General features: G+C 33.9%; 1 protein-coding gene and 1 non-coding gene across 4 annotated transcripts in view; one reads left to right on the forward strand and one right to left on the reverse strand.

Moving 5' to 3' along the window:
• The window catches only part of LUZP2 (leucine zipper protein 2), a 428,283-nt gene that overhangs the window by 107,014 nt on the left and 305,468 nt on the right, over nucleotides 1–15,801 (reverse strand). For all 3 annotated transcript variants that reach the window (XM_033120638.1, XM_033120637.1, XM_033120636.1), the window contains exon 6: nucleotides 1,279–1,341. In XM_033120638.1, coding sequence (XP_032976529.1) covers nucleotides 1,279–1,341 — 63 coding nt within the window. The remainder of the gene's footprint in view (nucleotides 1–1,278; nucleotides 1,342–15,801) is intronic.
• On the forward strand, nucleotides 9,940–10,073 carry LOC117031430 (small nucleolar RNA SNORA70). Its single transcript, XR_004424566.1, has one exon. It is a non-coding gene; the product is annotated as a small nucleolar RNA SNORA70 (small nucleolar RNA).

Raw genomic sequence — 15,801 nt, forward strand, 5'->3', positions numbered from 1 at the left:
GTAAAATAGTACAGTCACTTTGGGAAACAGTTTGGCAGTTTCATATAAAACTAAACATACACATACTGCATTATACAGCAAAATCTTTCTGGTATTTGACCAAGAGAAATTATAACATATACATGAAAGTTTACAGTATGTATATATTCATAATAGTTAAATAACAACCCACATGTCTATTAACTGGTAAATGTAAACAAATTAGAGACACCAGATTCTCTCTCTCTCTCTCTCTCTCTCTCTCTCTCTCTCTCTCTCTCTCCCCTCTCATTACCACCCTCCCTATCTCCATGTCTCCTTCCTTCTTTCCTTCTTTCCTCATTTCTTTTCATTTTGCTTTCTTTTCCTTCTCTCTTATCAGCTTTCAGATTCAATAGGTCACAAAATGCAGGTGGTTCACGAGAAGGATGTGTGTGAGAAACTGTTTCTAATATTAGAACCTTTCAGAGGTATGTCATTTACACTTTCAATTTTATACTCTAATTGATGGTGCTTCCAACACTGGATAATGATTTAGGAATTATAGCACCATCATAACACAGTCTCCTACTTTGCAAACTTTACTACCTTGAGGGGTTAGAAATATTCTGAATATAATAGAAAACTGAATCACAGTACACTTGCAGTTGTTTCAGTACAAGGCATATATACATTCAGCACATGCTTGGAAAATTACAAAATTTCAGAAATAAAAGAGGACTTTATTTATTAGGCAGGACTTTACATTAATAGAGTTTACTAGGAGATGATCGTACCATGAGTATATTGTGTTTATTATATACTATGATCAGCTAACATCAAAACTGAATTTTATTGAGATATAATTTACATAGAGCTAATCCCATTTAAGTATGCAGTTTGATGGGTTTGATCAATATAGATAGATATAGAACATAGACAAGGTATAGAACTATTCCATCACCCCCAAAGTTTCCTCTTGCTATTTTACAATGAGAGAGTACTAGTGCATGTGGTATGCATGATTTGCCTAACTTCACTTCTATTATTCCATATAACCTATGCTCTTATCTTTTACAAGTCCAGAAAGGACTCATTTTAACCATTTTGGGTGTTCATTTTTAATGCATACTTAAAATGAATGCACAGAATATATTTTAAACTTTTCTTCATAACTTGATTTCATTACTAAGACATCAATTTTTGTATGATTATGTTAGAAGGAGAAAAAAGTCACCAGATCTCTTGTTTTTAAAAAAAGAAAAACTGACACTAATATTATTTCTATCCAGTTGAAGCTAGAAGAGAAAATTTACTCACCTCTTCTGCACGGATGCCACATAGCTTGTTTCCAGACAAGAGTTTGTTTTTCAAGCTTTTATTCTGAGGAACAAAACATAGTTTTATTGCTAGAAATGATAAAATAGTAAGAATTTCCTTAAATATGTTAGCAGCATTGCATTTCTCTATGTTTTGTTCATGAATAAATATGATATGATATATAATGAATTTGTATAAACTAAGTAGAATCTGTAATGTAACAAAATGCTTCTTTTATTCAATTAAAATTTTGATGTATTAGCATTAACACATTCATTAAAAAATATGGGACTTCATTTGGCCTTACATTTAGCTTCTATTTTATATTATATATGTTATTTAAAAAATAATTGTGGTTTCACTTCTGCAATTGATGTTAATTTGTGAAAGTACCCCTCTACACAGCAAGCATTTAGTTCTACTCTCACTTGGATGCTGGTCACCTTGGGACCCTAGTATAATGTAGCCATAGACTCATCAGAGTCTGCATTCCCTTTAAAGACTGTAGTTTTAGGGTGACTGGATGGCTCAGTTGGTTAGAGCATGAGCTCTTAACAACAAGGTTGCCAGTTCAATTCTGTCATGGGATAGTGGGCTGTGCCCCCTACAACTAAGATTGAAAATGGCAACTGGACTTGGAGCTGAGCTGCGCCCTTCACAACTGGATTGAAGTACAACGACTGGGAGCTGATGGGTCCTGAAAAAACACACTGTTCCTCAATATTCCCCCATGCCCTACCCCCCCAAAAAAAGACTGTAGTTTTAGAGTCCTCTTATATTCCTGATGCCTGTGCATTGCTCAAAGGGCTTGTTGATGCTCAGAAGCTATTTCCTTCTCCAGGCCTCATAAATGTGCTCCCTCTGCTGGGTCTGAGTAGACAGATCTGTTAACCTTCGAACTTCTCATACTTACCTAGACTCTTAGACAAATGTTTGTTGCTCTTACATGAAAGCCACATATCCTTAGCCATCTGAATCTAAACCCTTATAGCTATTCAGTTGTGTTTGTCTCATTACACTCAAGCTTTTCTGTCTTCGCCTCAGTAACAGAGTACCGAAACTCCCTTTAGAAAGGCAGGCTACAGGAGAGCAGCAAACTTTGTAAAACTCACAGGATGCAGACTTCGTTCTGTCTCTACAGCAATGGTGTAATGGTAAAGTGTACCTCATACATAATGACTCTAAAGACAATCAATTTGATGAGTGTCATGAACAAACTGAACAACATTTATGTAGAGTGAATGGACAACTGGATGAATGAATACATCAAATTTAAGAGTTCTTCACTCACAATTCTCACCTGACTTTGAACATTATTTCCTATTTTATTTTTCTGTCATGCAAAGAGAAGGTACATCTCCCTCCATTTGAAACAACCCTTTGCTATGCTTTCCTCTTTAGCTAAGAGCTGAAATTCTAAAAAGCACATTTAGGATTTCAATATCATAAAAATTTTACATATATAAAGACTTATCTTGATTCACTCAAGTAATGTCTTTTTGAAAATATTTGTATGCATCATACAAGATTAGGGTTTTTAAAGAGATTTTAATATTATGCATTATTTCTATATTTAAAAGCTTCTAACTACAATAACAGGGATGCATATTGTTTTTAATTCAGTGTTGCTCAGATTGTAGGTGAAAAAATTCCCTAGTTTTCCTTCTGTTCATATCTATTTATGACATTTTTGACATATACAATCTTATTTTTTTTCCTAATGAAATGGTCCATTTTTTCCCTTTCTGATTTCTTCTATTGTTTTTGAGCATAGAGATATCGTGCCTATTTCTAGAGATTTGATATTCACTTAGGTTTTTTTTTTTTTATGACTATCATGTTTTAGTGGAAAGATTGGTGAAATTCAAATAAGGTCTGTATTTTGTTCAATAGCATTGTATTAATGTTAATTTATTGGTTCAATAATTGCATTATCACTCTGTATGATGTTAATTTAAAATTTTGGGTAAAGGTCCATGAGAATATCCTGCATTAATCTACCATGCTGTTTTCTATATCAAAAATTATTGCAAAATAAAAAGTTAAAATATCTAAAAAATAAAATTTAAATGCATAAATAATAAATAAATATTGAGTAAAGTATTTCTGGTATGAATATTTATATGCCAACACAAAGTATCCACACTTGCGTAACTTTATTAGAAATGGTAATGAAGTTAATATATTTAAAATCTGGTGCATGGAGTCTATACTACTTAAAATTTGCCTCTTCACTTAAAACTTTTTTCTTTCTTTCTTGCCTTTTGTTCATTTTGTTCAATTCTAGGGTGAGAGATGGAGCAGTGATTAAAATATTATTTTACTGGAAATGTTTAATACTGACTTGGTCAATGTACTTTGATTGGCACGGGGGAGGCTGCCACTCCTCAAGGTGGATATCTTTATGGCCATCCAATAATGAACAGTGATCATATTGAGTGTCTGCAGTCTGCTCTGGCAGTTGTTAATTCTGGGAAACTCTGTGAAGCAATATGTTTCCATTAAGTTAAATGTCATTTCCAGAGCTTAGAATTACAGTATTTCACTATTTTGAAATATATCCAGATTTGGGGGTAATTAATTATAATCACACAATGGGGCCAATTGTAGGACACAAGGGAGAGTTACCAAGGCCAATACTGAGATTGATCTTATATGGCATGTTGTTCAGAAGTGTGAATGGCACAGAGCACTAAAAAGGGAATACTGATTCCCAGACAATTCACTGAGTTAACCTTTCCACTCATGCTTCATGACCATACTTCCTCTTTTATTCCAGAAAAAAATTATGGCTTGATATCATGTAGGTGTTAAGATCATAGTTTTTACAGTTCTGTAATCAGACTTATGTCCTTTCATTCACTGTATAAATAATGAATCTCACTTGTATCAGACCTAATGATGCTTTTATAAGATCTAAGATAACAACTTGTACAGGGAGTTATACCCAAAATGCCAGGATCCAGTTATGACGTTGCCTCAATTGAGGGGAGATAATGAAAAGTAGACTAAAAGAGTTACCAAATGTTTAAATGTCTGTTCTTTTCACCTATCATGTTTCTATGATCCCTTCTTCTAATAACCAAACTGATTGTTCTGTTTCTATGCTAATCTCATGAGGTTTTGTGTGACACTAACTCTACCCACTGTGTCAAGGGAAAGGATAATTTCAACCCAGTCAATCAGAGTATCAGTCCAGATTTGGTAAAGTAACAACTCATTACTGATGAGACCCAAATATAAATCTTTTATTTTCAAGAATTATTGAGGAAAAGGTGCTGAGGTTCATCACTAAGTCAGAACTTATCTGATAATAGATCTAATACAGAAAAGGAAAATAGAAAAGGAACTCTGAGTATGGAGAGAGAAGGTACTGAATCCTGGTGATGTTTTTAGTCCCTCTTTTCCTTTCATATAGCTTTGTGTGAAGCTAACTTACTGGGATTTTCAGTTACACGCTTCTAGCAGCAGCCCTCTGCTCTCTTCACACTCTACTTAAATCTTTTAGTCCACCTAGCTTATATAGTCAGATAATTATTTCATTTCCTTAAGATTCAGAGTAGGAAAAAAAAACATCCAAGTAACCAAGCCTATACCTAATGCTAATGCCATAACTTATGAGGATGTGGGCAGAGAACATATCCATGTATTTTGCCTTCTCTATATGGAAGGCAGATATTTCTTATTCTCTACTTAGGGAATTCCTCCTAATTGGATGCTGTATAAATTTGGGGTAAGTTAAAACAAATGCCCCTACAACCTTCTTGAGAACCCAGCTTGTATATGTCTCAGCCCTGCCTAAAAATGTTATTGAATATTTTCCTTTGTCGATATAAAACTCAAATCTTATTGTCACAGAAAAAATATTTCTTAAATAATAGATCTGCTATATCTAGTTTTGATTTTTGCTGGGGAACTTAAAACATCATATTTTCAGTATAATTTATGTGGTTCTCAAACCCAATAAATATTCTGGGCTATAAATTAGAGACATAAATCTAATATATCTCTATAATCATGCTCTATATGTATATGCAAAAATTCCAAAAGTACTGTGAGTTTCCATTTTAGTAGTGCTTTTAAATGAAATTAGGTATTAGTTGGGATTTTTGTTTGCAAGTAATAGACACCAATATTGGTTAAAACAATAAAAGCATGCATTTATTGTGAAGATTCTATGTAGAATAAAGAGAAAGCCTTGGGAATAAGACTCAGAAAATATGCAGGAACAAAGTAGGAGGAAGTATCCATGATTATAAGACAAGAATAGAGTTATTGTGACAACTAAATGAGGGACTGTAAATCACTGTGCTTAATTACAAGGTTGAATGATGAGGTCTCGATTAATTTTATGGTGAAAGTCAGAATCTGGGACCACTTAGGATTGTCAAATATAATAAATTATGTAAATGTGTTTATCACATTATTTTCTGGAATTAAATAAAATATACCACTGCTGCTAAGCAGCTGAAAACATGTGTTGTCTTTTAACTGCAATGAAATGTGAACCTAAAGTAAAAACACCTGCAATAGTATTCAAACTAAAACCAGAGATTGTTGTGTCTCACTATGGGAAGAATCTCCTCCTATTTTAGAACTTTCTAAAACTGATTGTGCAGGAACCACTTTTTATGACTGCTTGAGAACTACATTTGCTTCAATTTAAATGTATTTTTAAAGTGCCTGAAAAATGGGCATGCCTTTTGAAATAAGTCATCTTACAATTGGAAATTGCGTATCCTGTATTAAGGAAAGCAATAGAATTCTGGGGGAATATGTGATATAAATACTTTGCTTCTAAAATATGGGCAAATTATATGATATTTTACAAATTCCCTGAGAGTTCTTTATTGAGCACACCTCAGGAAAGGGATGGCATACAGGACTGAGACCTAAACCATGAGTCGTTTATTTCATCAATTGTTAGATGGCAGGTTTTTTTTCACTTTTTAATGTTTTTGAAATTAGGATATATAGTCTACAGCAGCATTATGCAGCTCTCATGTACTATTTATGGTTCCCTCTACCCCAAGAAAGTTGTTAAGTCTGACGATCCACTGTACAATTGATGAATCATTAAATTTCCAAAGTTCTTGTTTTAAAATAAGAGATGAAAAAGTCAATAAAGGGAAGAAATTTTTTTCTTCCATTTGGAAAAGTTTAGCTGTATGGAAACCAGGGAAAATAAAGAGTATATATATGGGCTTCTCATTTATTCTAAGACACATAGAAGAAAAAAATAGAATTTCAAAACGGAGGGAGATAAATTGTGTATGAAATAGTTTCAAATTGATAATGGAGAAAAAGGCCAAAGGGAATAAGCCACCTATCTATGTCATAATATAAATGCAGAGCTATAAACATCTGAAATAATTTTAGTCAAAAAAAGGCTTAAAGATACTCTCTTTAGATTTAAAGGAAAATATAATACAGATAGCAATAAGATATTTAGTTGAAACCAAATATTTTCATTAATTTTTTCCAACCTATCAGCTTGTTTAAATATAATGCTATGATTTAATCTATATGTAGAGTAATTGCTACTTTAATTATTTATATTTTTATAGGAAGATTTAAAATTGAATAGGCATGAGCTATAGGATCATTCTATAAATATTTAAATAAAACCACCAGACAGCCATGCAATCATCTAAGTGATAGCAGATGTCCTACTAGAGCACTGGACTTGCCAACTTGAATTCTAAATTGGTTGCAGGTGTAACAAAAGTTTTACAAGTGCTTAAAGATTTCCTCACTGAGGTTATATCAGGAAGAGGATGGGATATTGAACTTGGCTCTAAGTCATTAGAAAATTTGATTGCTTCATGAGAGTTTCATTCTTAGCTTAGCACCAAATTACCTATAATATCTAATGCAAATTATCTAAACCCTAGACACTCAATGTCAACATATGTGAAATCATGGAGAATATCTAGGTCATCTCTCAGATGTTTTGCACCTTCAGGACTATTGTCTCATCATGGAGAAGGCACATAAGGGCCATGAGATGATGACTGTTTTCTCACGTCAGCTAAGATGTTATTGTAATACATTCCAGTTCTCTGACTAAATTAACTAGATATTCTGTGTGCTGGTTACGCTCATCTCATACCTACAAGATCACTTTTCAAACAGTATGGAGATAATACAGCACAGAGGCTGGTTCTTGGGATAGAGCAATTGTAGTTGAATCACACTTTTTTTTAAATATAAGTTCAGTGATTTTGGATATATCTCGTAACATCTGGTGCTTGTTTCCTCATCCATAATGAAGAAACTATCATGACCAACTCAATTGGGTGGTTGTATGTATTAAATGAGATGATACAAACAAAACAATAATAGTGACTGCCACAGAGTAAGCACTCACTAAGTATTAGCTATTATCATTGCAATAAAATTCACTTCATTTTGTCAAAAAAAATAAGGAAGAGTAATATATTTTTCTTTGATGGTTAGGAGAGTACTCCGAGGTTTAGGGTTTCCGTATTACCATTTAGATATATTATTATTTTTCAAGATGGCAGATAAGCTTCTAGCTAATGAATTCTGTAATTTCTCTTACAAATAAAGAGAAATTTATTGTGGAAATCATTGCACTCAATGGTATTTCCCTCTATGTCTTATTTGTTCTTCCTTTAAAATAGACAATTCTCTTGGAAATAAAACCTACTTTTACTGTTATCAATAACTCCCTTTCATTATCACAGAGCTCTCATTTGGATGGGTTAAAAATGTGGCTATCTGTGATGCCATTCACTCCAGAAATAACTTTATGAAAAAGGTATTAATATTTTTGTCAACGTTTCTAAAGACCCTTTATATACTAGTAGTAGGGCTAAACAGTCCCTCTCTTCAAGGAGCTCAGAATCCATGAAGGAGGCTGACAGTAGCACTCACAGGCTCTGGAGAGGCATCTACTTAAGAAGTGACACTGAGCTGTCTTTAGAGTTGTAAGAAAGTCAGCCACATAATAGGAAATGACGAGAGAGAGAGGACTACGCACTAGAACTACAAGGTGTTCAATTAATCATGCATAAGATACTGGTGAAAGAGTTGAGGGATGAGACTGGAGAGGAGAGTTGGGGACGGCCAGACAGGGCCCTGGGTGCCGCTGAAGCCATGGCATTGAATGTTTGGCATGAAAGTCACATGATCAGATTTACTCTTTAGAAAGATAAAGTAGAGAGAATATTGGGATTCAAATTCAGTAATATATCTACTGTTTGATGAAATACAAGGTCTGACGATTAAGTTTGCAAACTTGTTGCAATGATGTTGTTAACCTTTTTTGATTTCATAGGGATTATTCATCATGAATTTGTACCAACTGGCTAAAAAGCCTGCGTGAAAGTTAGACAAAAACGACCTGAACTCTTTGCCAACAATTCATGGCTCTTGCATCACGACAATGCACCAGCTCACAACGCACTGCCTGTGAGGGAGTTTTGAGCCAGTAAACAAATGACTGTATTGGAACACCCTCCCTACTCACCTGATCTGGCCCCCAATGACTTCTTTCTTTACCCGAAGAAAAAGGAAATATTAAAAGGAAGATATTTTGATGACATGCAAGACATCACGTATATTACGACAACAATTCTGATGGCCATTCCAGAAAGAGTTCCAAAATTGCTTTGAAGGGTGGACTAGGTGCTGGCGTCAGTGCATAGCTTCCCAAGGAGAGTACTTCGAAGGTGACTGAGTGATATTCAGCAATGAGGTATGTAGCACTTTTTCTAGGGTGAGTTTGTGAACTTAATTGTCTGACCTCATATATGTTTAATTAGCAGATTAGGCAGACAACGGCCTTTTGTCAGTCCCCATTGCTTCTGAGACATCTCAACTCTGGAGTAACTCATGGCTGAGGACTTGGACATTTTCTCTCTTTACCCTCACTACCTCAATGATCTCATTCACAATCATGTCTTTAAATACAATCTCTGACAATGATTGCCAAATTTATATCTCCCGGATACACCTGTCTCACCTCCAACTGCTAACCTGTCTATCATACATAGTCATCTCAAATATAAAGTATCCCAAATTAGTGTCATCCTTTCCCCAAGGCTCCTTCACCTTCAGTTATCTCCTTCTCAATGAAGGACAATATCATCTTTCTGACTATTCATGCTAAAAATCTTGAGCATTCTTAACTCTTCCCATTCTGTCACAATGTATATACGTTATTCAATACATATGAATGGTTCATGATAAAATATATATTCAGAAAAAATTATTTTGTCCCTTCCTTTTTTTTACCAAGAACTCCTATTAGACAACTATTACAGACTCCATCTTTTATCCATGTCTCTAACTACACACACACATACACACACCTAATTTATTTTTGTGGAATTCTAAGTTAATTTATCAAATTATGCTATGAGTCATTATTTTTCTCTTCAGATTTGTCCAGACAAGAGTTTTTGTTTTATTTTTTTCTCTAGAATAGCTTTATTTTAAATTATTTTTATTTTAAATTATTCCAATGGCTCTAAATACATACTTTTTCTTTCCAAGCTTTATAATTGTTCTTTTTTTATATATACCTCTTACTTTGTTTTCCCTCTTAACAGTTTTACAAATAATTGATATTTTTCATTATCTTGCATTTATCTCTTGAAGTTACCCAAAACAATTATTTTAATTATTTTGTGTCTACAGCCAGTGAATCTGGCCATGCGCTTTTCCTTGCAGCGGCCTCGTGTGTAATTGCTGTGAACAGCACCCTCCTTGTTAGTGCATGCAGCCTGCTGCAGATACTGTTACCCTAAAGGACCTTAGAGATAGCCCTTTTCAGGGCACATTCATGTCTGACCTCATGCTCTCCATAGTCTAGGCTCCAAACAAGTATATGAGATGCAGTTTGAAAGTCCTAGGGCAGTGGGCAGAGTCATCAGTCCATATGCACCAAGTTGCAGGACAAGAGGCGTGTGACCGAGGCCCCACATACGACCAAGTTCAAGTTCCCTGGCTGCCATAAGATCCATGAAGAAGAAGTAGCGCTTTACCAAGTTTAATACGGCTGGATCTGAAGCCGTGGTAGCTGGAAGCAGCTCATCCTTAAAGGCTGTGGGATCAACTATACCCTTAACTGTGGCCCCACTGGACGAGTGGTGGCCCTTGGTCTCACGAGGACTTCAGCACCACACCCTTTTTACTCATGCCCAACAATAAATCCTACTTCCTGTCCATCTTTAAAAAATAAATAAAAGACACTTTGGTGTTTCCATGTTTTGGTCAATGTTATGATGCTAAGCGAAATAAGTCAGACAGAAAAAGTCGAGAACCATATGACTTCACTCACAGGTGGGATATAAAACTGAAAGCAACAAAGGAACGAGACAAACAAAGAAACAAAATCTCATAGACATAGACAACAGTTTAATGGTTACCAGAGAGAAGGGGGAGAAGGGTGGTAGACGAGGGTTAAAGGGGATCAAATATATGGTGAGGGAGGAACTGACTGGGTGGTGAGCACACAATGGGATATATAGATGATGTATTATTATAGCATTGTACAATTGAAACCTGTGCAATTTTACTGAACTTTGTCAGCCCAATAAATTTAATTAAAAAATAAAAAATAAAAATAAATAAATGAAATGTTTGTCAAACTCTTCCATAAAAATTAGCAGTAGCTATCCTTAACTCTATTTGCTGATTTTATTTACTGTTTCTTAGTTCTATGTTTCTTGTGTGGTTTTGAATTTGCATATGCAGATTTATTTTGCAATGGAGGCTTTATTTATTATTTATTATATTTGTTTTAATTTTATTTATTTCTCCTCAGTACTTGCCTAGTAATTGTGTGATTGCCTCTACCTGCTAAACATACCTTGTATGACTTGCTAGCTAGTTGATTTTCCCAAGTAACTTACCCACTCTGCCTAGGTGTCCAAAAATTTTAAACGGTAATAAAAAGAGTACCTACACTAAAGATTTGTTGTGAGCATTGAAATAAAGTAAAAATAAGTAAAGCATTAAGCAAGTATGTTGTACATAGTAGGTGACTAAGGTTATCATTTATAGTAATGATTATTACTAATAATATACAATTTTTGTTATGGCAAACCCAGATTGTCTTCTTCTTTGCAACCAATTTGGATATGTTCTTCAAGTTCTAATCCTTTAACTATTTCTCCATAAATATATTTTTCTAATAAGAGCCTATCCTTTAAGTTTTCATTCTATCCTCATATTTGCTTATGATTGTCCGTCTTGGGCTGCGGTTATGTTATTTTTTTTTTAGGTCAAAGACTGTGGGTTTTTTGGGGTTTTCTTTTTGCATTTTTATTCCTCAATGTCAGATAAAATGTTCTTCACAGAGTATGAACATGATAAAATTTGTTCTGAATATAAACTGAAAACTGAATGTCTGTCATAGAGAAGTGTGTAAGGGATAGATTTCACTATTTAAATCCTGATAATCCTCAAATTAGATGTTTCTTTTATATCCACAGTTGTGTCATAATGTTCCCTAATGCTGGACTCAATTTTGGGTCTGATTAATAAAACAGAAAAAAAAAAGCTGTCATATTTTTTAAACAAGGATATGTTTGACTGCAGAGGTTTTAAATGAAAAGGCTATGTTAAAAAATAATAAGCAGGTATATGAAAAACATAATGTTCCCATAAGATCCAGCATGCTATGGGTTAAAAACTGTGTAATCTGTATTCTATCTGACTTAATGAATAGAACAAATAAGGCTATGCAAAGATGTTAGTAATGGTTAGAGAGTTTCTTCTAGATACCTGCTCAAACCACGCTTGAGCCTGGGTAAAGCTGCTGGCAACAATTAAAGAAAACTGTTCAGTGTTTTGTGTTATACTAAAGAAGCTATGATGCAGCTATGATGGATCAATAGAGAAATCTGAAGAAAATCTGACACTAAAAATCAAAATGTGCTTTATTTAGGGTCAAATGCATCTGCTCCTGTCTTCTTCAGCACAAGTCTGCTCAGTCCTAGCTGAAAGTTTGCCCACGGTCCTTGAACAGTACGTAATCATCCAGTATCTTTTTTCTGCTGATTTAAAATGTCATAATCCTGTTACAGCAATTGCACTCCAAGTGATTGGGCATGCTGTGCAAAGAACAGGGACTACTAGTGCCACACAGACTTTCTCCTTTGAAAGGAAATTATACCAGTATTATTTTTTGCACATGAATGAGTAATTTGATCTTGGAGAAAACATCTGTGCTCAGAGTGCATTGTGAATGCAGTGGAGGAGGCAGCTGCTCATATGACAATGCCGAAGTATATCATAGCAAAGTCACCTCTCTACCTCAGTTAAGCCTCTGATTGTGTCCGATTTTTTACCACTAAAGTCAGAACACTTGTTTTTATTTTATGCATTTTGTCATTAATTTGTTCATTCTTTAAATATTAAATAAGTATTCCGGTAACCCATGCATGATGGGTACAAAAAGACATTAACGTACAACATCAGTGCTCCACATTACATGTCATTAGGGGTTGCAAAATCAAACAGCAATGAGATACCACTACACATCTATTAGAATGACAAAAATTCAAAATACTAACAACATGAAATGCTGTGGAAGCTGTGGAACAACAGAAACTCTCATTCACTGCATGTGAGAATACAAGATGGTACAGACCCTGTGGAAGACAGTTTGGCAGTTTCTTACAAAACTGTATACACCTTATCATACTATCCTGCAATCATGCTCCTTGGTATTTACCCAATGAAGTTAAAAACATGTCCACATAAAACCTGCAGAAGGATGCTTATAGCAGCTTTATTTACAATCACCAAAACTTGAAAAACAGGAACTTGAATGCAACCAAGCTATTCTTCAGTAGGCAAAGGAATGAATAAACTGTGGTACATCCAGATAATGGAACATTAATGGAAAACTAAAAATAAGTGCTTTATCAAGAACCATACGATTTCACTGATATGTGGTGTATAAACCAAAAACAATGAAAGAACAAGACAAGCAAATGAGAAACAAAAACTCATAGACACGGACAATAGTTTAGTGGTTACCAGAGGGTAAGGGGGGAGGGTCGTGGTAGATGAGGGTAAAGGGAATCAAATATATGATGATGGAAGAAGAACTGACTCTCGGTGGTGAACACACAATGTGATTTATAGAGGATGTAATACAGAATTGTATACCTGACATTTATGTAACTTTACTAACAATTTACTAACTCCAATAAACTTTAATTAAGAAAAAGACATGGGTTAAACTTAAATGCACATTAATACGTATAAGAAATTAATCTGAAAAGGCTACATAATGGTGAGATTCCAACTATACGACATTCTGAAAAAAAGTAAAGTTATAGACAGTAAAAAGATTATTGTTTGCTAGGGTTTTGAGAGAGGGAGCTTCCACAGATGAATAAGCAGACCACAAAGCATTTTAGAGCAGTGAAACTATTCTCTATGAGACTAAAATGGTGGATGTATGTTATACATTTGTCAAGCTCATAGAGTGTACTACAACACCATGAGTAACCCTAATGTAAGGTATGGACTTTGGGTGTTAAGGATGTGTCAAAATTGGTTCATTGATTGTAACAAACGTATCATTCTTCTGCAGGACATTGATAATGGAGGAGGCTGCAGGCGTTTGGGAATATAGAATATATGGGTATCTACTTTCCACTCAATTTTGCTGTGAACCTAAAACTATTCTAAAATATAAAATCTATTAAAATAAGCAAACAAACCTATTCAATTTTATTAAAAACAAAAGAATATATGACTTTACAATCTACAAAACAACAGACTGAAATAATTGGTATATTCACCATTTCAATCAAATATATTGGATTGTCCTTGTAAAATATATATATATCTTGAAAATTAATAATAGTATGATTGAATAAAAAGATAAAATTAGTAATAATATTTTTAAAAACTTTATAATAAAACTACCTTAATTTTCAAAGTAGCCTTACTCTACTAAGAGGTCTTCGAAAGTTCTAAAAATAGCAGATTAATAGTTACGTACTTAAGATCTATTGAACTAGCAGACTATATAAAAAAGACCATAAATTAAACTATAAATATCCTTTTCGATATTTGCTAAAATAACACAAAAATAATAAATACATACACTTAATAAAGAGAATTTTAATAAAACTTAAAGTGCTCCAGCTTTGACATATTTTTACAAATGTACCTATTGTAAATAAGCAAAATGTATACAATTGATTGTATTTATCTTTCATCTTTATAAACTTTTTATAAAATCTGATTACTGAAATTACAATATGCTTTTAAATGTATTTTGCTTTGTTGCAGATATCATCCATGTCAGCAAACACTTTTCCATTCCAATGTATATTTACATTGGAATTTTAAATGATTCTTTTCATTGTATGACTCAAAATTATGACTCCTACCTCTAAAATTGTGGTCCCAGCAAGAGAGAATATATATGGTAGGTAAATATTATTTACTTTTTACTGAATATTTGAAGCATTTCGATTTTAAAATTAAATTACTTTCAACCTTTTCTATTTATTCTTCATTTTTATCCCAAATACACAAAGTCAAGTGTTCCACCCCAGTTCGTGAGATTTCTCCTCACGAACCTTTTACACATGTCCAGTCTACATTCAGATTCTGGTCCCGTGACCCTGTTTCCAATTCTGAAACAACCAGCTTCACTTTCAAAGTTAACTGCCTTTCCTTCAAAAACACATCTCCACATCTCACACCTTTTTTCTAGACCCAAGACATATCCTGTGTTTCTTATATACACCATTCATTTTCCTATTAATTTTTATGAAGAACTCATGCAAAAATACATACCATCAGCCTTCTTACACATAACTCACCCATCCTAATCACCATATAGACACAGAGAAATGCTCAAATCTAGCTTTATTTATGTTCCATTGCACAAAACTCTCTTGCTAAGACATCTTCATATATATATATATATATATATATATATGTATATACTCAGCCCATCCTTTTTATTATAGCTAAATATCTTTATCAAGGATAACTTTTATTTCCCTTAAACTAGAACAAAAAAACTCTCAGTTGAATAAAAAGTAATATTGTTAAACTTAAAGGCATTGACTCATCAAAGACTTGACATATTATAATGATTAAATCCGTGTAACAGTGAGGTGAAGACACTTAGATTAAATTAAACTCTTAAGCTCACAGGGCAAATAAAAAAGTGAAGCCAACATTCAAACACAGGTTTTGAACTCCATCAGCTCTCCTGCCTCCAGGGTTCCGGCTTACTAAAAAAATCTCTCTGTGTCCCCCACCCAAAAGTGCATCTATGTACATCACAACTCAGTTTAGAAGGACTTCTCTTGTGAAGCAATCATTAGCATGCTATACAAAGTTCTTTCCACAACACAGAAATTTTTGAAAAGACTTATTTGTGCCTGGAGTGGTACCCAAGGAGAAGAAGGAAGGCAAGAAGAATTCCTTTTAAGAAAAACAAAACAAAAAAAACAAGCAAACAAACAAACAAACAGAAAACCAATCCTGAAGCAGCTAAGAAATGTCTAG

This window comes from Rhinolophus ferrumequinum, chromosome 11 (assembly GCF_004115265.2).
Source record: "Rhinolophus ferrumequinum isolate MPI-CBG mRhiFer1 chromosome 11, mRhiFer1_v1.p, whole genome shotgun sequence".
Lineage (NCBI taxonomy): Eukaryota > Metazoa > Chordata > Mammalia > Chiroptera > Rhinolophidae > Rhinolophus > Rhinolophus ferrumequinum.